General features: G+C 44.4%; 3 protein-coding genes across 5 annotated transcripts; 1 reads left to right on the plus strand and 2 right to left on the minus strand.

The window, feature by feature from the left end:
- The first annotated feature begins 8,369 nt into the window (after positions 1-8,369).
- On the plus strand, positions 8,370-18,353 carry LOC128254716 (NADPH oxidase 5). Of its 2 annotated transcripts, XM_052983967.1 has the most exons (14): positions 8,370-9,559; positions 10,999-11,093; positions 12,215-12,329; positions 12,388-12,606; positions 13,401-13,551; positions 13,612-13,822; positions 13,883-14,112; positions 14,697-15,924; positions 16,586-16,952; positions 17,024-17,209; positions 17,304-17,414; positions 17,465-17,670; positions 17,730-17,826; positions 17,889-18,353. In XM_052983967.1, the coding sequence occupies exons 1-14, from the start codon at positions 8,924-8,926 to the stop codon at positions 18,084-18,086; spliced, it is 4,050 nt and encodes a 1,349-aa protein (XP_052839927.1). In that variant the 5' UTR covers positions 8,370-8,923; the 3' UTR covers positions 18,087-18,353. The 2 variants fall into 2 exon arrangements, with proteins under 2 accessions (XP_052839927.1, XP_052839928.1); XM_052983968.1 differs by lacking the exon at positions 17,024-17,209.
- A 154-nt stretch (positions 18,354-18,507) lies between these two features.
- Positions 18,508-22,563, minus strand: LOC128254717 (inhibitor of Bruton tyrosine kinase). The gene is made up of 8 exons (XM_052983969.1): positions 22,384-22,563; positions 22,058-22,323; positions 21,425-21,998; positions 21,234-21,361; positions 21,034-21,177; positions 20,379-20,977; positions 19,504-20,312; positions 18,508-19,436 (listed from the first exon to the last, which is right to left on the minus strand). Exons 1-8 carry the CDS (start codon positions 22,549-22,551, stop codon positions 18,564-18,566), a joined length of 3,561 nt encoding a protein of 1,186 aa, XP_052839929.1. The 5' UTR covers positions 22,552-22,563; the 3' UTR covers positions 18,508-18,563.
- A 332-nt stretch (positions 22,564-22,895) lies between these two features.
- On the minus strand, positions 22,896-24,222 carry LOC128254729 (uncharacterized). Of its 2 annotated transcripts, none has more exons than XM_052983993.1 (4): positions 24,072-24,222; positions 23,964-23,998; positions 23,642-23,905; positions 22,896-23,580 (listed from the first exon to the last, which is right to left on the minus strand). In XM_052983993.1, exons 2-4 carry the CDS (start codon positions 23,985-23,987, stop codon positions 23,149-23,151), a joined length of 720 nt encoding a protein of 239 aa, XP_052839953.1. In that variant the 5' UTR covers positions 23,988-23,998; positions 24,072-24,222; the 3' UTR covers positions 22,896-23,148. The 2 variants fall into 2 exon arrangements, with proteins under 2 accessions (XP_052839953.1, XP_052839951.1); XM_052983991.1 differs by having other exon boundaries at positions 22,897-23,580; positions 23,964-23,995.
- Between the last annotated feature and the right edge of the window lie 15 nt (positions 24,223-24,237).

Genomic DNA, 24,237 nt, shown 5'->3' on the forward strand with positions numbered 1-24,237 from the left:
TCTTGTGACGTAGTATGAGTTTCAACTTTTTGATTGCGGTCAACCCAGTAAATCCCTAGATTCAATTCACTGCTAACAACGGAAATTGTTGACAATAAGCCTTCATTAAACATGATAAATAATATAAACATTATATTATATTGTAATACCAAAGCAAAGGAATTGAGAAAATTATAAATTATATAAAAATGTTAGCCAGAGATTCAAAAAATATATAAAGGTTGTTTTCACTTTTACTTAAATGATTTAAGTTTTAATTGACTTGACCTTCAGAGCATGATGATCTGAATATAGGCTTTGGTAAGCCCGATCCCAAAGGCCGGATTTAATTCTATATCTTATAGTTTGTCCATTTTAGCCAAGCCTAATGTACAAAAAATAGCTTTTAAGTTATTTATACGATTTCCTATATAAATTAATTAGCTGAATTTTATATGGAATTATATTTCGCAATAGCTTAGCTTAGTTATTATGTGTGAATGCTAAGAGCTTTAATTATGCTCAGCTTCTTCTAACACAATCATAAATTTCAGCTGCTGTTCATATAAGTTGTCTCCTGGTGCATCATATAACTATATTCCGCAAAATAAAATATACTGGGTCTTAATTTGCTTGTTATTATTTTAGAATAACAAAATCGCTTAAGGTATAATTGTTCCATACTTTATAAAAAAAAGCACCATTGATTCCGGACTTTAATAAATGTTTCACATAAGTCGTGCCTTTTGTCAAGAATATGCTGATCTGATTAGGCTCCTGGGAACTTGTGCTGATCTCACCGAGTGTATCCAAGTTTGAGTCTGAGCAATCGCCACCTGCGACTCGGGCGATTTGTGTCACTTTCAAGATTTGCTTTTGGTTGCTCAATTTATAAGTTTGCCATGTGGCGGTTTGGCGATATGGTCGCCATTTTGGAAGTGTGTGCGTTTTAAGGCCGACTAATGAACACGCCTACTGCATGCACCTGTGCAGGTGTGTGTGTGTGTGTGTGTGTGCGAGTGTGTGTGCGAGTGTCTCTGTGGTTTGTGTGCCTGTGCTGATGGCTCGCAATTATAAATCACGCATACGCCGCATAGACCAAAGTCGAGCAGCCATTGCAGGTGCCCGCAAATGAGTGTGAATGTGAGTATGAGCATGAGTGTGAGTATGAGTGTGACTGTGAGTGTGAGTGTGAGTGCGTGGTGAACGGATCGGATCGGATCGCAGCACTTGACTTCGGGCCTATTCAGATTGAGAGAGCGAGAAACGCTGACAAATTCGGCAAATGGCAATTGGCAATTGGCAACTCACAACTGGCAAAAAAAAAAAAAAAAACACAAAATCAACTAAAACCCCCGAAAAGCGGGCGCTGCAAAAACACAATTTATTTACGAATAAAATATGCAGCGTGTAAACTCCAATTAGACGCTAATTTCAGCCATAAAATGCAAATGTGCGTGCAGGAGTTTGGCTGTGTGTTTTTTTTTTTTGTTTTTTTTGCACCACATTCACTTGTGGGCCTAAGGCTAAAGCCGCGCACCACTGGAGGCAAAGTGAATGGATTTGCAATTAATAAATGGCCGCAAACCGCACCTGACCATGCCCACCACAGCTCAATAAACAATAAACAATGAGCCACATTAGTGCATAAATCCTGCTACTGCCACACACACACAAAGACAACCCGCAGGGATTGCGTGCTGCCTCAAAAAAAAAAAAAAAAATAAATAAATAAGCTAAACGAAAAAGGGGTTTCGGTGGAGAGGGGATTATCGCCCACGACTCGATCTGCCACGATAATTGCCAATTATGCGACGAATCAAAGCGGCCAAATTTGGCTGGGGAAAAAGTCAAAACAAAGCCTGGCTTTTTATTGCCATTTTCCAGCCAGCTTTCCGACTCCTGTTGCTTATTTTTTGTGTGTAATGAAGTCATTATAACATATTGCGTACCCTGCACGCAGCCAGAGCTCTGAATCTGGCCGAGATCCAGCTCGGCTGGCATTGGCCATAAATTCTCATTCGTGCCCGTTTCCCAAACTCCAAACTCCAAGCTCCAAACTCCAAACTCAGCTCTCAACCTGTCACGACAGCTGCGCCGTCTAATCTAATCCAATTGACTTTTTCTCTATTTTTTTCTCTATTTTTACTCTATTTTACCTTTATTTTTTCTGTATTTTTGCACTATTTTTCCAATGCTCACGTCTTTTTGGGCCGGCATTATGGATGCAGGCAGCTCATTAAGCTGACGTTGGGCAGGCCATAAATTTATAGTTGAAAACCAACCGCCCACCACCGAATCCACAACCATATCCACATATCCAAATATCCACATATCCAAATCCAAATCCCAGTCCCAATCCAATACCCATTCGCCAGTGACTGATCGCAGTAGCTGACACGGCATCGCCATCGCCACCGTCGATCTGTGGGATCGGGGAGCTTTATGGCTCCACTTGACTGCAACTGACACACACTTTGTTCGCCTGTCGCCCGGGCGGTCCAGAGGTCTCAGCTCCAGTCACCCAGACTCCCAGTCTCCCAGTCCATGTCCATATCCACATCCAAACCAAGTCCCATGTCCCCGGACATGAGCTGGCATTTCGATTGGGCGGCTGGGGCCACTCCCAAGGGCTTAATTTGGTTCACTGGTCGCGACATGCGCCCAATTTTAATCAGCCAGGCGGAGTGCATTAAATTGATTAATGATTACTACCACCGGACTGGCAGTTCATTTGACTGCAGCGGGGCTTATAAATACTTCAAATCGAAGGAAAGGTTGCAAAGTTAATAATATATTTATTGCATTTTGTACATATTTTTAGCTATTCTTTAATTAAAATTCAATAAATTCATTTAAATTTTAAATAATAAAGTGTTAGTCAACAACAATGGTAATAAATAGATAAATACCTTTATCATTATAAGCTTATTACAGCTTTAACTAAATGTGTTTTTGATTGTCTTCATCATATAGCAAAATTAGAACTCTTATATTATTATTATTTTTTTAAACATTCACCTTACATTATTCAATTATTATTTTTTTTTTAAACATTCACCTTACAAAAGTGGAATATTAAAAATTAAATATTTAATTATAAATACGTAATATTTATTTTATTAATTTAATATACATTTAAAATTGATATTTTAAGATACAATTTTTGATTCATTTATATAACATATAACATTATACAATCAAAATTGTGATATTTTTTATACGTGTTTAAGCTTTTAATAATATTGATAGTATTTAAAAAACACAATGCTATTCAAACGTATTTTATTAATTTCACTTTTTTCCCCGTTAAAAATTCCAAACCATGACTCAACGTAATTTCCTTCACTGCCATAAGCAAACAAAGAAACACTTTTCGGATCTGTTATTATCAGAGATTGATAAAAGATGTGGGTGCTGTGATTCCCATGCCCCATGTCAACATTTACTTACACCCAAAGAAGTGAGAAGGCAATGGATTTCCCCTTGGTTTTGCAATCTGTGCACAAAATCACACGCAAATGAAGTTCTCACTTTAACAGCTCCATTTAATGTTGAGTCGGCGATGAAATGTCAAGGCAATCTATCTCTGTGCTCATTATCATATTATCATTGAATTCCGTTGAAATGTTTGTAAGCACAGTGCACGGTGCGTATACGCAACCTGCCTTAAGACAGTAAAAAGACAACAGATTTTACGACTCATATTTGGGATGCCAATTGGATCGGAGCTAAGTGAAAATCGCACTCAGGCTGGCCCATTATCCATTATCCAATACCCATTACCCATTTCCCATTACCACCAACAGATCAAAGTCAATCTTCTGCTCTTCTGAGCCTGCTGATCAGTAAAAAACTCACGTATCTCATGAGCAACTTTTTTGTAGATCGTCTGGAGGCTGGAGGATCGGGGATCTTGAGGTTGAGGGGGAGTAAGTGCAGCAGTAGCTGGTTTGCCGGCCTATGGGCGGTACTTAAGCTCACGCACACGATCGCACACCGACATACTGGCAGTTATATATAGATGGCACTTTTTGCGCGCCTCAAAAATTGTTATTGCACATTTAAAGGCGTCATTATTAGCGCTACAATTGTCCATGAATTTCCAATGCAGCCGAAGTCCACGCACTAATTGGACGCACTAGGAGGAGCAGATGGAGCAGGACCTGGATGTGGAGCAGGGAGTAGTACCGATCTCGCATAGCAATTGCATTGCTCTCTCCATTTTTGTAGGTTTTTTCGACTGCTCTTAGTGGGTTATCACATAAATTGTGCGCACAAATCTTGATCTGCAAATCATTTTCGACAACTTTACGGCTTCGAGGCGGGCATCCAGAAGGGGTGGTGGGATGGTGGGGAGGTGGGGTGGACTGGAGTGGAGTGGAGCATTGGGGACCCAGTCTATATGCATATGTATGATCGTAACTTTGCTCCGCTATCTGTCGCTGCGATCTCGATCAGAGTGCGCATGCCACGATCCACGATCCGCGATCGCGGGCAACAATATTTTCTGTAACTCTGCGTTTAGTTATTTTTTATTTTTGGTCGGCATTTCCTGTGCCACCATTAACCCACTCTCTGGCAGAACTAAAAGGTTCAACATATTAAGTTTAAAAAATCAAATGGATTTTTGATAAGTTACTTTTGGAACAAATTAAATGATGGTCTGATTTTCCTATGCAATTTTTAACCCATTTTCTTACAACGACAAACACTTTTAAATTTGTAATACTTTTCATTTTTAGAATTTTAGTTTTAATATATACAATGCACTGTAAATGAGAAATACAAATAAATAAGGCTATAAAGCAATTCAATTTTTTACTGTTATTGGTAGAACAAATAAATAATTATAGTCTTACTATTTTTCACTAACATATAAATTCTCTATTTTTTGCCGCACTTCCAAATAAGTGAATTTCGTTTGTGAAAGTTAGAAAGTCTTAAATAAACTTTTCTTTACATTTACTTAAAGTTCATTTGTTTATTGAGAAGAATTTTAATGGCAACTGTACCATTTCTTAATACAGCAACATTCATAAAGAAAGTGTCTTCAACATTTGATCAACCAATTAGGCAACCAAGGACAAAAAGTTAGCCAAAATTTGAACATGGCCAGAAAATGGGTTAAGTATCTCAATCGGTGGAAGTTGAGTTATTTGGTTGGTCCGTCCAGCACAGTGGACACTTAATTTAGTGGGCCTCTAGCACTAGCGGGAACCGTCCTGTCCTGTCAGCGGCTAATGAAATTTATGCATTTATGCCGCAATCCTCGCCAGCGCCTGCGATCGTCGGAGGTTGAGAAGGAATGGACATCGGACGATGATCCATGTTAATGTCCATCAAATGTGCCAGGGGTAAAGCAGCTGTCAATTCGATTGTTGGACATGTCCACATGTCCATGTTGCAATTTGCAATTAGCCGCACTGGCAACGGATATGGCAGAGGATGGGGATGTCGACTGGATGCGATGGGATGCGATGGGATGCGATGGGATGGTATGGAATGGGATGGGGATATAGACTGGACATAGGATGCCCTGCAAGTGTCGCGCTGCGCGTTTCCCGTGAGAAATTTCAATTATTTTAATTAGCGTGGCGATCGCGGTCGCTTTATTAGGCGAAACCGATCGATGTAAGCGCGTCTGCGGCTCTGCGGAGTCTGAAACCGAGTCGAAGTATCTGTATCTGGCCAATTTCCGCTGCACGCAACACTCGACGTCGCTGCCGACGTCGCTGCTTCGGAGCTCGCAGCTCGGAGCTGGAATTCCAAGTTGATAGCGAAGACAGTCGCCGCAGAACAGGATTCTGGCCATGGCCGCCTAATGACATGTTTTGGATAATGATGACGGAGCAGGAGAAGGAGACATGGAACCAGGAGGCTGAAGACTGCGGACTGCGGATTGAAGACTGCGGACTGCGGACTGAAGACTGGATAGTGGTCCGCCGAGTGGCGATAAAAAGCTGGAACTTAATTTAAATTGATGACACTGCTCTCGTCGCCGGCCACTTGGAAAATTGCCCACAAGCGGCGAACGTTTGCCAAGCAAATCAATCTGCATGCCAGCAGTCGGGGATTCGTTTTGCACTGGGACCACCCGGCGTATGAATTCGCTGATGTCTTTTGCCGTCGTACGTTTGTCTCTGCAAGCTTAATTGGCCGCAGCGGTGTCAATTGCAGCGCCACCACAGCCATCACAATGAGGGACCAATGACCAGTGGCCAGTGGCCAGTAACCAGTGAGTAGTATATAGTGTGTAGTGTGCAGTGTGTAGTGTCTAATGACCACTGGCCAATTCCCCGGCCACCAGCGGGGCTCGAATGCGACTTGCTGACCAAGAGAGTCGCCCGCTGTGATCGGGAATGCCAATTTCAGCAATTAACAATGGCCATAAAAGCCTGGCGGACAGGTGAGCAAAGCCTTAAGACTTAACAGCAGCGGATGTGCGAATCTCGGATAGCAGATAGCACTTGCCAGATACCAGATACTAGATACCAAATAGCAGCTATGAGATACCGATACAAGGGGCTTACACATGCAGCCTTAGATTAGCAGAGTGTGAAGCGGAGGCGGAAACGATCTCAATCTGAATCTGAGTATGAATCTGAGTCTGAATCTGAACCCCATTCCAATGTTGGTATCTAAAACCGATGCCGTGTGGGGCACTAACCTGTAAACAAAAGGCAAAGGCCGCTGTCGAACATTAATCAGCAGATCGCCCGCTTTATGGCACAGAGAAAAATATATATCGCCAAAATATGCCATCAGTTTTATGCGGCCTTTTAATGAATTCAAATTATGGTACTAGAATTATTTGTTTAAGAAACTCATAGAGACTTAAAAACAAAGAAATAAGATCTTCAGTAAATAATATGATTTACTGGTAAATATTAATTGGAAAGCTTTAAACGCAAAAATAAAGAATCAGTCATATACGTAAAACACTTTGATCTATTTACTTAAAATAATATTGGTTTTTTTTTCTCTATCATAACTATAAGTTTTACAATAACTATTAACTAAAAATTATTTTTTTTGTATTTTTAGAAAGCAAATTGTCATTTAACTTTATTTACATTATAAAACATATATTTGCATAACATATTTGTATTGCAATGTTATAAGTATAGAATGTTTGTTTAATTACAAAACTTAAAGTAAACAAGAAAATGTTTTGAATAATTTGTGATTTGCTTAGTGGATATTAAATGGTTAATTATTACTTTTAAAATGTTTTTTTTTTAAGTTCTAACAAATTTATACATTTTTTTAGTCAGTTGATTATCATTCAATTTACCTTAAGCTTAAATAACGAAACCCTTTTAATTGCTGTCTCTTTTTTCTCTCCGTGTGGCAGCGAAGTAGCAACATTTAGGAAAACAAGACACGAGTCATAGCGGTTGCTCTACAAAGTATTCATATTATTGCCCTTTGGCGGAGACTTCACAGCTTCATCATCTTGAAGTTCAACTTCAACTTCAAGGCGCTGCAATCGCTTATTTTGGATGGGATGGGGAATGGGAATGGAATGGAATAGGTGGTTCAACGACTCGATAACAATAAGTTGTTGAAAGTGTCCGAGATTTAGCGGGTGGGGAAGTGTTTGCTCGACCTTGGGTCGAATTTACCAGCTTAGAGCTCTCGAATCTGAATTGGCCAAAAGTGGCTGGCCACGCCGTACCGATCACGCAATCACTTCCTGGCCAGTCAGTCAGTCCGCCCGCTGGCTTGACCCATTGTGCGATGGGTAACTAGTAGCCCAATTCCAATTCCAAATCCAATCCAAATCCAGAGCCCAGCCCAAAAGCCAATTCCAATTCCAATTCCAATTCCGATTGCAGTCCGTAACAAAGGCGGCGGTATGTGCCATGCACTCTGTTGGGCGGGAATTCGGAAATAGACACGTTCGACGGCTACGGCACATAAACAAGTTTGATTATTACGAAACACGGGCATTGAAATTAAAAAATGAAGACGTCGTTCAGGTGTCGCGGCTGAATTATTTGCAGCCCTTATCGAATAAGTACACACAAGTCCCGGTATGAGTCGCAAAAACCAAATTAGAATATCACCAGACACATACACATTCACAGTCATAGTCATAGTCGCAGTCGCAGTCATATTCGAATATTGGAAACAGCAGCCATTTTATGAGTCGGATACAGATACATTACATATACTGTACAGTGCATGTCCATTCTAAAACGCACTGGCTGGCAGAAGCCTGAAATATTGAACCGATATTGGGCAAACGCGTTTTCCAAAGCGTCGAGCGATCGCTCGGCTCAGTCCGATTCCCGCTCACCAATACAGCTAACTGTTGCTATAGTGTAGCTATAGCTGTATTCGATTCGATTCGAATCGGTCCGAGGCCCTCACCTCACCTGTGTGGCTTTCGCTTTCAGTTGCTGCTCGCCGCTGCCGCCGATTGGTGTTGCTTCTTAACTGAGTCGCGTCGTGTTGCTGCTGTGCCGTCGTCGTGTTGCTGCCGTACCGTCGTCGTCGTGTTGCTGCTGTGTCTTGGCCACCGACCACCGAGGATAATACCCACGTATAAAACCCTATTTGAGAGTCAAGTTCGCTTTGATTCTAAGCAAAATACTGCCATAGTGTTGCTGCTGTGCCATCGTCGTGTTGCTGCCGTGCCATCGTCGTGTTGCTGCTGTAACATAGCCACCGACGCAAGGATATAATATACAACTTTGTTAGCTTGTGGTGTTAGTTTTTAACTGTTGCTGTTGTGCATTTGTAGTGTTGCTGCTGTGCAATTTAAAGTGTTGCTGTTGTGCATTCATAGTGTTGCTGCTGTGCATTCATAGTGTTGCTGCTGTGTCTTGACCACCGACGCAAGGAATACATATTCCCAAGCAGTAGACCACTTCTTTGGCATGTGGTTAGCCTGAGTGTCGAGTGCTTCTGGTGATTTCTCCTTCAGTTAGTGGACATGGACACTGAACAGGAGGCGAACAACCATCGCGGCTCGGTCTCCTCTAGCCGCTCCCTGGAGATTCCCGCCACGCCCTCGCGCTCGCCCAAGAAGGTGTCCTTCTCGGACGAGCTGCCCCAGTCGCAGACGCCCGTTCAGCAGCCCATCCAGCCGCCGGCCGTCACAGGCGTGAGTCACGTGCTTCAGCAGGCGGCCCAGTATCTGGAGCGATTGCATGGCGCACGCGAATCCCCCTCCAAGGAGGAGGAAGTGCAGCAACAGCCAGATGGTGGGGATGGTGAGGCTGCCGTTCTGGACCTGGATGCAGTGAGTCTCGGCGCTGATGAGCCGGCGGCAAAAGCTGGCCAAATTGCGGCCAGCTCGCCAAGTATTCTAGTTGCCAGCGTTGGCAAGCAGGAAGCGATTGCCAGTGGACAGGGAAATAGAAATGGAAATGGAAATCCGAATCAGCGGCAATCAAATTCGTACATGGAACGATACAACCTCAATTTAGATAAGAACTGCAGCTCCATGGAGCTGGAGGCGCGCCGGGAGAAGCAGCGCTGGCTGCTCATATCCGAGTGCAGTGCGCTTTTCGACGAGGGCGAGGGAAAACACACAAGGGAGGCCTTCCGCAAGCTTTTCCTGGACGAGGTGAGTCCTTTCGAGGGGATCCTTAAAAAAGAATTTAAGAAAGTAACATAAATAAACATAGATAAGTTGTAACAAATGAAACATTCATAGCTGAAACACTTTTAAAAAATATATATTTTTAAAAACAGAAAAACGTGTTCCGAAAACCGTTGCATATATAATATAGTTATTTATAATGGGAGGTACTTCAAAGTGAAAGTAAAATTGGTGTTTGACCTCTGAATCAGTGTAATTAATACACCCAGAGAAAAACGGCAAAGTAAAATTCAACATTAAAATGTCTAAATGTAACATTGTTTTCAAAAGATAAACTTACTTTAAGTAAACTAAAAATATGGTATGTAATAATAAACATATTTTATTGGTTTTACCAATAAGAAAAATTGTAGATTTCATTTTTTTTTTTCATTTTAAATTTTCTGTAATAAAAAAATCAGGCTAAATCAGTACCAAAAATATTTATTTCAAAGTGCAAATATTTGCATTTGCCGTGTTTTTTCTCTGGGTGTATGTATACAATAACTATAACTATAAGTACTGATCGTTGAATACTCAGCTAGTTTAATTTAATTTATTTAATTTTATTGAGTTAGCCTAATCGTGAGTTAATCGAATCAATTAAATCTAATACTTAAAGCTATAAAACTAAAGCTAAATACGGTATGTTTATTTATGTTCTGTTGATGCGACGCTTTTAGTTTCTTGCCGTTTGCAATAAATTACATCATCAAACGCATCCAAATAAATGGGATTGGGAATGGTAATGGATATGGATATGGGTCTGGCAGTGCGATCCAGACCGCCTGACCTTGTGCCACTTATTCTGTGGTCCTTTACCCTACCGCTGGTCGATGCGATCGCCAAACCCGTTTGCTTGATGGGCTCCGTTTTTTTGCGGCTGGTGTTTACTTGGTTTCGGCTCCCCGGCCACGAGTATTTGGTTTTTATGGGCTCCCCGAAAGCCGTTTAACCAGTCAGGGCTCATCCGTTAAATATGCACATTTCTCATCATCGCCGGGAGATCGCATCGCCATCGCCATCGGCATATCACATCGCCAACTGTGACCAAATGCAAAAAAAGAGGGGCTGCGCTTCGATTTGCAGACAATGCTATGCGCTCATGATCGTGAGATCGAATGCCATTAAAATATTAATAAGCTAGTAATTTATGCCAGGCATCGGTCTTCATCACTGCCGCATAGTTTCGAGTTCGGATCGTGGGACCAAGAGACCAGAACCCACTTGATTACGCTCATTACGTGGGTCAGCCTCTGTGTAAACACTTTCGTGTTTCGTGTTCGTATATAAATCTTCGATTGCGGGGCATAAACAAATGCTTCTCCAAACAATGTGAACGTAAATTAATTAACACTTGAACACAGAAAGCGGAGACGCATAAATTGAGCGCTTTACAACTTGTTTTTCGGACTTGCTTACAGGAATTCCAGCAGAAGCTGTTCCAGCTGTTCGATCTCGAGCGGAATGGCTATCTCCTGCAAGACCGCTGGATCGAGCACTTGAAGGGTCGTCTAACGTAAGTGTGGGTTGGTCGGGGCATCCTCCTCCTCTGGTTCCCTGGTATCCTCATGCTCCTCTGAGATCGTTGCTGCTGCTGCTGCTGCTGTTGCTTTTGCTGTTTTCTGTTGCGACGGTGCCAAAACAATTAGCTCGCCTTGGAAAAAATAGCTATCCGATCTAGTGCAGTACGAACCTATGCGATCCGTTCCGATCCGATCCACACACGCACCTGGCTGGCGTGCTCCAGGCATTCCAGCTGCGCCGACCAGAAGCCCCTGCCACATCCACAGTCACAGTCACATCCACATCCCAGATGCCAGCTCCGTTCCCAGACGATGTCCGTTGCCCATGGCGATGCTATCTGCCTTGTGTGTTAACATATACAACAGCTAACATAGTCCGCGTGCCTCGGCAGCCTCTAAAGTTGGCTCTGGATTGGGATTGAGACTGGGACCTGGACTCTGCAGCCAGAAACTGTCATTGCCTGCCTGTCGTAATGAAGTCATTCAAATACAAATATAGTGCGAGCAGCAGCAGCAGCAGCGATTTCTGGGGATGCGGGGGGAATGGGGAGCGGGTATCGCGTGCACAGAAAAAAAATGGAACCGATATGATAACACTGACACATATTTCTATATCCAGATGATATTTATCAAGAACTCCATAACAATTTAAAGCTCAAAGCGCCTTGTAAATATATTTAATTTCTTAACGCAAACACTAATCAAAATAATTTGGCTTTCGGCTGCCAAGTGCTGATGGAGAACACATGTAAATCAGCAAATGGAATTAGAAAAAGATAAATTTTGGAATAATATGTGCCAGTGAATTTAAAAAGAAATCCAGTTTTTATTAAAGTAATATGTTCGATAAAATCTTATTGAACGATTTCAAGTTCATAAATCAGTTTAAAATTGTTCTTATCAATGACTTTTTTGAGATTGTAAATTGTTTAACGATCAATTGGAATATTAATGTGTAAAATGGAATGACTCATTTTAAAATTAACGTTAAATATAAACAAGAATAACGAATTCTGTGTCAATGGATGACCTAATCTTTTTCGGTGTACGTGTGCGTGGGGAGTTCGTTAAATTGGATTGTTGATATGAATCTTTTTTGCTTTTGCCTATGTAGCGACGATCGCCAGATGGACTTTGCCGAACAGATCGAATCGGTGGCCTATGTGATCTGCGGTGAGAACAGCAGGGTTAGCTTCAAGAACTTCCGCGACATCTGGCACACAAGGGGGGTATGTATTGGCTAGCCTTGGGTAGGGAGTTCCCCTTAATCCATATTCCCTGAAACAGATCCTCGACAAGCTGTACCGCCTGATCGAGCTGGATGGCAGCAACCTGGTGTCCACCAACCAGGTGATGGAGTTCATCTCCCACCTGACCAACTCCCGTCCGAGGACGGGCTTCGACAAGAGCTCGCTGGCCCGGCTGGAGCAGCTTTTCCGCACCACCGTGGGCAACGAGCAGGAGATTCGCAGGGAGGAGTTCCAGAAGATCGTCACCTCGAAGAATGTGAGTTGCCGCAGTGAGTCAGCGACTGCAATGAACAATACTATTTTTAAATAACTTGTTTTTGCAATCTTTCTTTTCGCTAGTTACAGTTTTTTGATAAACTCTAACCTTTTTTGTTGAAATTTGTGAGTTTTTTTTAATTTATTTAATTTATATATTTTTAATTTATTGTCTAGAGAAAATTGGCTTAAAAGCCTTATATTTTTTTAATACAATAACTTTTTCTTTTAGAGTATACGTACAATATACGGTCAACAACATGCCTTTAAGCCATAGAACAACATTTCTTTAATTTAATTTAACAAACAAGTTAAGCTAAAAAAAATTTAATATTGATTGCTTATTACTTACAATTCACTTTTTAATATACTGTGGTAAATTATTTTATAACAATTTGGGAAGATAACCACAAAGTACTCGTTTATCTACAGTTTGTATTGGTATAAAAATGTTTTTAAAAACACTTTTTTTTATTAATCTTTTAAAAATATTTTAAAGTGTTATGGTTTATAGTTTATAGTATTAGGATAACAAATTTTCGAAAGTTTCTTCTAAACTATTTTTAATTAATATTTCCTAAAAAAACTCCAATTATTTTGACCGAAACTGTATATTAAAAATAAGGTAAGCTGCGGAAATTCTATATTTCAGACTTCTTAAATGCATTTTGTTAAAATATATGTATAAAATAGATTTCTTATCAAATGTTAAATGGAATCAATAGCGGCTGTTTATGATACATATAACTTATGTATTTAGTAATACTTATCTAATTTTCTGTGTTTTTTTGCCAGCCCTTCTTCACGGAGCGCGTCTTCCAGATCTTCGACAAGGACAACTCGGGTTCCATTTCCCTGCAGGAGTTCATCGATGCGATACACCAGTTCTCTGGTCAGTCGGCGGATGACAAGATCCGTTTCCTCTTCAAGGTTTACGACATAGATGGTATGTTTGCAAATTGATATGGCTTCTATTTCTCAAACCATGCATTTCCCAACTTACCAGGTGACGGACTCATTCAGCACAAGGAGCTGCATGATGTCATACGACACTGCATCAAGGAGAACGGGATGGAGTTCTCCGAGGACCAGATCGAGGACCTGACCAGCGCCATGTTCGAGGATGCCGATCCGCACAACAGTGGTGAGATCACCTATGAGGCGCTGAAGAACCAGCTGCACAAGCACGGTGGCCTCCTGGAGAACCTCAGCATAACGTGAGATCTGCCAGAGATTGAAATCTTTTTAATACTCATACTGAAATTTCAATCCAATAGCATCGATCGATGGCTTGTGCCCATCGCCGAGGATCGACAGGCGGGAGGAGCCGCAAAGGGCGGATTCTGGAACTCCCTGCCCCACCAGTTCTCGCTGGCCTACATGAAGAACAACCAGGTCTTCGTCACGTACCTCTTTTTCTACATATGCGTCAACCTGTGCCTCTTCATATCCCGCGCTATTCAGTACCGTGCCAGCAATGGATTCGTGATTATAGCCAGAGCCTGTGGTAAGTACTGATTGTGTCTGAAAATAAATCTCACTCAACCTGTAAAAGCCATTACTTTTACAACTGTGTATAATCTGCCAAATTAATGCGCACACACTCTCTTTTGTTTTAGTAGCTTATTTAATTTGATTTTGCTTAAGCCATAAAACTATGAGAAGTCATAAAAAAAGCAGCGTAATAAAATAATTAGCTTTTATACTTTTTTAATGATCAAGAAGCTCTTAATATCCTCAAAAACAAGCTTATTTCTGATCTTAATAAAATGTAAGCCATTTTTCAGAAATAGAAAACCATTTCTATATATCTATATTTCTGTATTTTTGCAAATTAAAAAGTTATAATTTTGTCTTATTAAATTTTTCAATTTTTTCTTGCGTTTTTAAAATCGTTAAACAGTGATTCTTTTTTAGATTATCATGATATTATACAAGTAAATGACTTAAAATTGAAATTATTTCTGTAAGTCTTATTACTCATAAATTATGAAGCTATCAACGGTTTTTAGTGCCAGACACGCACTAATTATTAAAATCCTGACTTGCCAATATAGCTTGTTTGATTAACGAATATGTATCTACCCGCAGGACAATGTCTGAACTTCAACTGCGCCTGGGTGCTAGTGCTGATGCTGCGGCATTCACTGACCTACCTGAGGGGTCGTGGCCTGTCCTCGTATTTGCCACTGGACCACCACGTCTACCTGCACAAACTGACGGGCATCACGATCTCCGTGCTGAGCCTGGTGCACACGGTGATGCACCTGTTCAACTTCTCGATCATCGTGATCAACGATCCGAACATCAATGCGGGACACTACACCATCGGCGAGTGGCTGCTCACGGATCGTCCGGGGCTGTTTGGCCTGATTCCGGGATGTGCCAATCCCACGGGAGTGGCGCTACTCTGCATCCTGATGGTGATGTTCGTGTGCTCACAGCCCTTCGTGCGGCGGAAGGGCAGCTTCGAGGTCTTCTACTGGACCCATCTGCTGTACGTGCCCTTCTGGGTGCTGTGCCTGTTCCACGGACCCAACTTCTGGAAGTGGTTCCTGCTGCCGGGCCTCGTTTACGTCATTGAGCGCGCGCTCCGCTTCATCTGGATGAAGGGTGAGCACGGCAAGACGTACATTAGCTCCGGCCTGCTGCTGCCCTCCAAGGTGGTCCACTTGGTGATCAAGCGACCGCATCACTTCAATTTCCGACCCGGAGATTACGTGTTCGTGAACATTCCGGCCATTGCCAACTACGAATGGCATCCGTTTACCATCAGCTCGGCTCCGGAGCAGGAGGACTACATGTGGTTGCACATACGCACCGTGGGCGAGTGGACCAACCGCCTGTACAGGTACTTTGAGCGGGAGCAGCAGAAGCTCCAGCAGAACGGATCCCCGCAGGAGATTCCCCAGCACATGCACGCCATACCCACGCCCAGTTTTATGCTCCTCAACGAATCCCGTAATCCGGTGATGGGCGGGGAGAGATCAGCCACGCCCCAGACGGATTTCCTGGCCAGGAATCTGGCCGTGCAGCCGGTGCCGCCAGTGCGTCCTCCTCGCCAGAATCGCAAGCCAACGGCGGGAACTGCTTCCGATCCGCCAGCCACTGGTGTCAATCGTATCCGCAGCATCAAGAAGAGCCTGCAGCGTACTTTCTCGAGGAAGGAGGCAGTGGAGCCCAAGAAGGGCGTTCCGAACGGAGCTTTCGTGGGCGATGGCGAGCGGGAGGACTCCAGCCTGAAGCAGCGACCGCTGGAGAAGAGCATCTCCCTGCCGGACATCAGTGTGAAGAGCAAAAAGCGGAGTCGCCTCAAGGCGTGAGTAATATTAGTAGACAAGAAGTACAAGAAAGGAAACAAACTTCGGCAAGCCGTAGTTTATATGCTCTTTCAGCTATTGCAAATATTATATATATATTGATATATAAATACATCAATATATTTTATATATGTATATATATATATATAATCCGATTTTTATACGTATGTGTTAAAAAACATTGGAGCTATTATGATTTTCCGCTAAATTTGTCGAAGTTTCCTATGGTATAAATATTTAAACCATAATTCTGAGTTATTAAACCAAAACAATAAGCCAAAGAATTGAAAAAAATTAAAAAGAATGAAAATAATAATTAAAAACAATTTTTTTTTATAGCTAGATGATATAGTCGTCTGATATAAATAAAACTAAAACCGTAACCGTAACTAAAACAGTAACTTTATAATTTTTTCATTAATATTTACTATATGATAAAGTCGTCCTTATAAACTACCTGCAATAGAATGACAACTTCCGGGAAAGTAGTATTCAGATAGCTTTAAAACAGAGTTACTATTTTAAGTAGAAACGGGAATATACGTATATACCCTATAGGGTTGAAACTTTCTCCTGCATTGAAAACTTTTGCCTAAAATTATAGTACCTTCTGTAAGGGTACTAATGTTGTTCAGATACTCACCCATCCCAATCCCGCAGCCTTCGAGCCCTGGGTCGCTCCGAATCCGAGTCCGCCTTCGACGAGAAGCGAGTGCGTCGGGCCAGGAACAACAGCGTGGGATTGGCCTACCTCAGTCCGCAGAACAAGTCGCTGGCGCAGAGCTTCCGCTACATGCGCACCAAGCCCACCATCATCGCCTTCAAGACGCCCAGCATGGAGGAGCGGGAGTATCAGCTGGCGGCAGGAGTAGGAGCAGGCACAGGTGCGGGGGCAGGGGAGGCGAATGGAGCAGGTGCGGCCAGCAGGGCGGAGCAGGGATGTGTTGGCTCCAAGCTGGATGCAGCCGATAAGCTGCAGGTGGCCAGACTCAGTCTGGCAGCGGAGGTGGCCTCCAAGCCACTGGAGGTAAGTGGTTCGCTGGCCGATCTGGCAGACTAACCCATCGTAAGCCACTAATCACCATCATCCAACCGAAGGACCAAACTCAGACGGGATCGGGCAGCAGAAAGTCCATTCTACGGCGACCCACTTTCCTGCGCTCCCTGTCCACCTCCATAAATAACAGATCAGGCGGAGGCGGTGGATGTGGCGGTGGCGGATCAACTGGTAGCTCCACAACTAACAGCGGTGGCAAGGTCACACTCGATGCGGGAGTCATGGAGGTGCGGGTTACACCAACACACACACACACACACTTCAGGGCTAACCCACTAACTGGTTCCAATGCTAACAATGTGCTCCTCCTCCTCCTCCCAGATCTTCATCGATGGTCCGTATGGAGCGCCCTCCAGCCACATCTTCGGTGCCCAGCATGCGGTGCTCATTGGCACGGGCATTGGAGTCACCCCGTTTGCCTCCATACTCCAGGTATGTTAATCCCTTACAGCACACAAGCCAATCTAACTGTGTGATCCCAGTCAATCATGCATCGCTACTGGAAGGCCCGCCACAGTTGTCCGAGGTGCCAGTTCGAGTGGGCCAGCGAGATACCCAAGTCTGTGATGAACCTGCGCAAGGTGGACTTCTTCTGGATAAACCGGGATCAGCGATCCTTCGAGTGGTTCGTCAACCTGCTGTCCCAACTGGAGATTGAGCAGGCGGAGCTGGGCGGCGCCATGGAGCGGTGAGTTTCCTCTTGATCATGTATCTTTTGGATAAAGTATTTCAATGGTTTTTGTTCAGCTTCCTGGACATGCACATGTACATAACGAGTGCGCTGCAAAGAACCGACATGAAGGCAGTGGGTCTTCAGCTAGCTTTGGATTTGCTGCACGAGAAGGTAGTCCCATCTAATAGCTAATCCTTAACATAATGCTACTTCTGTATAAACTATTTCTGCAGGGCAAACGGGATCTGATTACGGGCCTGAAAACCCGCACCAATGCCGGCAGACCCAACTGGGACAAGGTGTTCAAGCAGCTGCAGGCGCAGCAGAAGGGCAAGGTCACCGTCTTCTACTGCGGCCCACCGCAGTTGGCCAAAACGCTGCGGTACAAGTGCGACCAGTACGGATTCGCCTTTCGTAAGGAGTGCTTCTGAACAAGATCCATCTCTCGCCTCCATCTCCTCGTCCACCTGCTCATCTGTGCCCAATCTCTCTCAATCTCAATCCCCAGCGTTCATCGTGTTCATCTCATTTGCATAAGCAACGGGTTTATTTCGGGTTCGGTTCGGTTTAGCTTAGCTTAGATGGCTATTTATTCGTCACTTGTCTTGTTGCCTCATTGTCGAGTGTGTCCCCAGCTTGTAAATATCTATATCTATCTGTATTATCTATGTGCTCACGCAATAAAGTTTGTTACCCAATGTGCCGTCCCGATTCCCAACTGCATCCGGTTCAGAACGAGTACATCGTGAGCTTCTTTGCAGGCGGCTCCGAGTTCTACATTTGATGACCCTGCCGCAGTAAATCGCTTCCAAATCCCTCACAATTCGGACACACTAATAAAAACAAAAAACGAATGGACAAACACTCCATATTACTTGGCTACCTGAGCGCTGATTGTAGGTGCCAATTTACTGCCTCAACCAGGTACTAAAGTTGATGTCACTGGGCCTGGACATGCGGGCAATGGTGATGGTCTCGTCATCAATGTTGTCCACGTTGTAGAACTCCCGCAGCTCGGCAATGGCCGTCTCCTCGATCTGCGTGTGAACCAAGGACTTGTTCCGCATGCGCTCATACGTTTCCCGCTGCCTCCTCTCATCCGCCAGGATGCGCGAGAAGCTCTGGCCCGGCTCCGTGGGCGTGGTGGAGGCGGCAGCCTGTCCCCTCATCATGTTGGCAAACGAAGTGGGATCCGAAGTGCTTCCAGTCGTGGGAGAAGTAAAGGCGTCATTGAACGAGCCCGATGGCGTGGCAGTAACTCCCCAGGCATTCGGCACAGCCACTGGAGTGGAGGACTGCTCCACCAGCGGTGGGTTAGTGGCCCGCCAACTCTTCGATTCGGAGGAGAGACGCTTCCGTTGCTTCTGCGAAAGCTTCTGCGACTGGGGCGTCAAGGAACTAAAGTCTAAATTGTAACTCTTGCCCAGTGGCGAGGTGGATTCCGTTTCGGGGGAAGTAGGCGGCGGTGTTTGCTCCTTCAGGAGCTTCCTTTCAATGGGCAACAGGTCAGGAGATGGTGGCTCCTCCTGCCTAAGTGTGTTGTTAACTTTCAAGGCTGTTTCAGCCTGTTTCCGCTTCTGATCCTTCTTGTCCACCACTCGTGACCAGTTCTTAGCCTCGTTGCGAGCGCCTTCCTGGGGCGATGAAGGGACCTCCACCGCTTCACTGACGCTCAAAGATCTCATCATGCTGGATATGGCCTGCTGCTCGTACTGGTGTCGAGCATCCTGTTTACGCAGATCCTTCTGTTTGTGCTTGGCCGCCTGCTTGAGCTGGGATTCCTACAAAAAAAAAAAAAAAAAAACTCACGTTATATGGAGTCTGAAGTTTTAGAACCTAAACACAAACCGCATCCATTCTGTAGTCCAGGTCCACCTCGCAACCGTCGACAAAACTGAGCAAAAGCTCGTCCTCTATAGCCTCTGAAAAGGGTGTGATTTGGCGGTAATCGAATACCCTGCTGAACATGTTACGATAGTGCTCATTCAGGCATTTTAGAGCCTCTCCATCGCAGTGCTCGATGCTGCGGTAGCAAAGAACTCTGGCCAAATTCTGGCAAATGAAGTCCATGCAGCCCTTCTGCAGCAGTTTGCAGTTGTACATGGCTGCAAACTCGAGCATCTCGCCGCACTTTCGTATGCTGATCTTGTCGAGGATGAGCGATTCGCACACGTTTTGCAGCGACTCCATAAAGTACTGGTCACAAATGGTGATCATGTTGTAGAGGAACGTCTCCAGGTGGCCCTGCTTGCAGAAAGCCTCCGTGTCCAGGCTGTATAGGTAGTCCAGAACTGGCTCCATGTACTCCGCGGGAACTCCCTCCATCGTGACAGAGGAACGCTCAGCCCACGAGTGCATAAACATCATTGCAAAATACTCCAACCGTGCCACCAGCATGCACTTGTGAGCCTCTAAAACCTTACCGTCCTCGCACACAATCCTTACATCGTACAGCTCCGGATAATCTGAACGATACATGCGATTGAATCGCTGGCGGGTACTGGGCATTGGGAACTGATGGTCACGAACGTAGCTTTGCACATACTTGGCCAGTTCGACTAGTTGGAACTTCTGCAGGTGCGGTAAGAACATCTCGCAGGTGCGGGTTCGCTGTTGAGGATTCGCCGGCCCAAGACTTTGCTGAATGCAGTCAATGTCTAGAAAGGATATTGACAGTGTTACCTTTCGAGATCTTTCTTTGTATACTACTACCCATAACTCACCATCCTCAGTTGGCCAGTAGCTCGAGTAGATGTGCTTCAGGACCACCTCAAACATCTTGCCCGTCAAGTGCTCAACATTTAGATAAATATCCTTGTCCAGATAACACCGGATGAGCTCTCTGAGTCCTGGAGCTCGACTGAAAATGATTAACTTGTGGGCCGCGAACTTCTCTCCATCCACATGAAAGACCACATCGTGGACGGCATCACAATCGCTGGTCTCGTGCAGCAACTTCTTGAAGCTGTGCTCCCTTCGTAGCATTGATGGCTTCCGGAAGTACTTGGTGTGCGACTCTTGCAGTACGGCAAACGATGAAAACCCCTCGTCGCAAAATATGTCGTTGGCGCGGTCAATGTTGGGCACACGCTGCAGCTCGATGCGGATCACATGTTCCCGGGAGATTTCCGTTTTGTTCTGATCGTTGTTCTGCCAGATATCCAGATTGGGCTTGGCCTTTTCCTGCAGCGCTGCGTTTGGCAGGGCGATCTGATTGCACTTGCCCCGATAAACGCAGCCATCCTCGGAGAGGACCAACACCTGATTGCACTTGTAAAGGATTTTCTTAATCTGGGGCAGTCGTATGGGCGAGAAGTTGCATCTGCAAGGGGAATACATGGTTATTTAAGGGGTTTAAATCAAGCTCATGTGTTGTACCTGTAAAACTGTTGAGTGTTCTCGTACCAGAGATACACCACATTGGTTTCAGTGAGCATCAGTAGCTTCAGAGCTGCCGCGGAGCCCTTGGCGGAGTTCTTTAGGTGGCCACCCATCACAGATATGCTTTTGAGATCCTCGTAGCTAGTGGGTTGCACATTTGTATAGCATAACTTTGACCTAAGTAAGAGTAAACTTACTTGGGCGTCTTAATGTATCTAGTCTTGTCTGCATAGAAAAGAGTGATCATCTTCTCTTCGCTGTAAATTACCGTGGCTGCATTGTTGGCCTCCACAAAACGGATGGCAGTCTTGGCAGGCAGCTTGATCTGCAGGAAATACCCTTAGTCGCCACACTTTTCACATGGTACATGTACATGGTAATAACTCACCAATGTGGGCACCATGATGCTCGGCGTGTTGGCGTTGATGCCAAACTGACCCTGATTGGCCCCCCACACGTAGACACACCTGCTGCCGTAGGCGATCGAGTGCTGATCGCAGGCGATCACGCGCACCAGCTCGCTGGCACCCTTGTCACGCAAGGCGACCACTTCCTTGAACTGGCTGAGCTGCTCGGGGGCATCACGCACGCCCAGCTGATGGTCTGCGTTGAGGCCGCAGGCAAAGACCAGCGAGCGATTGGTGAGCACCAGTGAGTGCTGGCGGGAAACGCTGATGCAGCGTATGGAGTCGTCGCCCAGTTTGGAGGACACCTTCACGCGCTTGGGTGCCGGCAGGCTGTTCTCCACGCCGATGCCCAGGCGACCACCCTTGCCATGGCCCACGGCGTACAGGTGACCCTTCTTGTCGCAGAACAGGCTGTGGTAGGCGCCCAGAGCCACCTGTTTCAGATAGAGGCCGGATTTGCGGAAGAAGTCCACCGCCTGCGGGGCATTGGTGTTCTGCTCGTTGCCAATGCCCAGGTTGTAGTTCTTGTTGGAGCCCCACACCAGGACATCGTTTCTAGAGGGATATCCACTTGTTATTAGGATGGGAATCATTAGCTCTCGTGCACGTCTCACTGTGAATCCGTGGCCAGATCCTTATCATCGCACTTCCTGCAGATGGCCTGCAGCGGGCACCTGGTGTCCTCGTCCAGGAGCTCCAAACTGGCCCCGTAGCGCAGCAGCAGTACGGCACAGTCGATGGAGCCGTAGTACAGGGCCCTGTGCAGTGGACTACTGCCCGACTCGTAGTCCTGGCCATTGATGTAGGCTCCGTGGTTGAGCAGCCACTCCAGAATCTCGTAGCGCCCCGTCGAGGCGGCCATGTGCACCGCCGAACGGCCCTGGAAAAGCGCGATAGATATAAGGCCCATAGAAGGAGCCCTGTAATTTCACCACCTTACCAGGTCGTCTAGAATACTGGCGAAATTGCCGCACGTCTTGAAAATAAAAGCCGCCAGCTTCTGGTGGTCAATGGAGCGCTTGGTTAGCGCTGCGGTGATGGTGTTTCCATGCTGGCGGTGTCTGCACTTCGCGGTGCAGTCGTATTCCTGGCTCCTGGCGGCTGACATCGGATAATTTATAAATAAACGCCGGGATATCAACCTTTTTACGTGGATTATTTTGTTTTGCTCGCGGGAAAGTGTGACCAGGCGGTGGAAAGGTATCGCACCTAACCCAAAAACTCGACGAAAAATATGTAATTTTAAGTGAGCGCTTATTTTTGAAAATAGTTGTACACGGACTTCAAAATAATATATATATTTTAGATTCAAAAATTCTTAATTGCTGAAATAAATTTGAACGCCCTGAGAAAATTATTGCCATTGTAATATTGTTTATAAGCGAGATTCAATAAACAACCATATAGATTTAGCTTACTGTATCTTTATTAGGAAAAATCATCCCTTTCCTACATTTTTTCTACTTATCATTTTAAGTATTTAAGAGTTTTTATGTTACCGAGAAAAAAATTAAACACTTACAATAAGGTAGTCAATAAAGTGCACTTCAACTTAAAAATAAAAAATGTACATGTATTCGACTTCTAATTGTCCAAAAGTTTTTACGAAAAACAATATTTTAAATACACTTTCAATGCTAAAGTAATGGTTAAAGTATGCTTAGTTTACTACTAATTATGATTTAAATTCGACTTGAACTGAAGGTCAGGATTTTTCACTTTGCTTTATCGCAGGCAATCGCAGTTTTCGCTTCTTAATTAAGACAATGTTTTCGTTACACATGCGTTGCTTTAGAATAGATCTGCCCGCCACCGTGATAGCTCCATTCTTGCGAATTATGGAGTAGACACAGACTTCCTTGGGAGCCAACAATCGGGAAGGTTTGTCGAAGTTACGGACCCGCGGCCTCGACGTTGGCTTGGGATCAGGGTTAATGGAACAGGAAATGTCCAGGAACGAGAGATCCTTTTGCTGGATGGGGCTGGTGAAATTGTGAATCCACGTTTTATTCTCGACCTTCCCAGTTTGCTCCACATTTTGCACAGGCTTGGTGGGCAACTCATCACAAGGCTGTGCCTCAGCCGGAGGATTCTTCGGCTCAACTGGGCAAATTGGCTTGCAGGGTCGAACTTTACCCTGAAAAAAGCAGATACATCTTAGTACTTATTATCTTATTGTTATCTTCATCATCATTTACCATACAAACATGCAGTTTTCGAGCCTTTGCCGTGTCTGCAATGAGTAAACCGCACTTGCACTCGGCATATCCGTAGATCCTGTACAATGGACCCCGTCTTTTGATGCTGAAGCACTTCTTGACGTGGGCAAAACGGTTCTTGAAGGATACCATAGATTTTCCACAGCCTGGACATACAATCATCTCCACAAGCTCTCCTATGGAGTACCAAATGGTTTCCCTGAGCTCCACGGCATTGGGGACTTCACTAGGGCGTTTCTCGGTCTAGGTAGGCAAGTAGGATAAGTATTTGTAAAACATTGTGTATATAATATAGTCTTACCTCAACTTTCTCTGGATCCGACATGTTTGGATCTGCTGGAAATAAGAAAGTAAAAACGTAAACAAATGGCCAAATGTGCTACCCTAAAGCATTACAGTATTTCCTCACCTGCAGTGATGTTTTTCTCTAACTGGAAAGCTTTCTTTAGGTTTCCACTTCAAAGAAACTTAACTCAACTGCATTAACAGCTTTATTTCCCTTAAAAATAATTAAAATAATAACAATAAGTTTTAACGCATCCACCTTTAGAGTGACCAGCTCTTTTGCAGCTGTA

This window comes from Drosophila gunungcola (assembly GCF_025200985.1).
Source record: "Drosophila gunungcola strain Sukarami chromosome 2R unlocalized genomic scaffold, Dgunungcola_SK_2 000006F, whole genome shotgun sequence".
Classification (NCBI taxonomy): Eukaryota; Metazoa; Arthropoda; class Insecta; order Diptera; family Drosophilidae; genus Drosophila; species Drosophila gunungcola.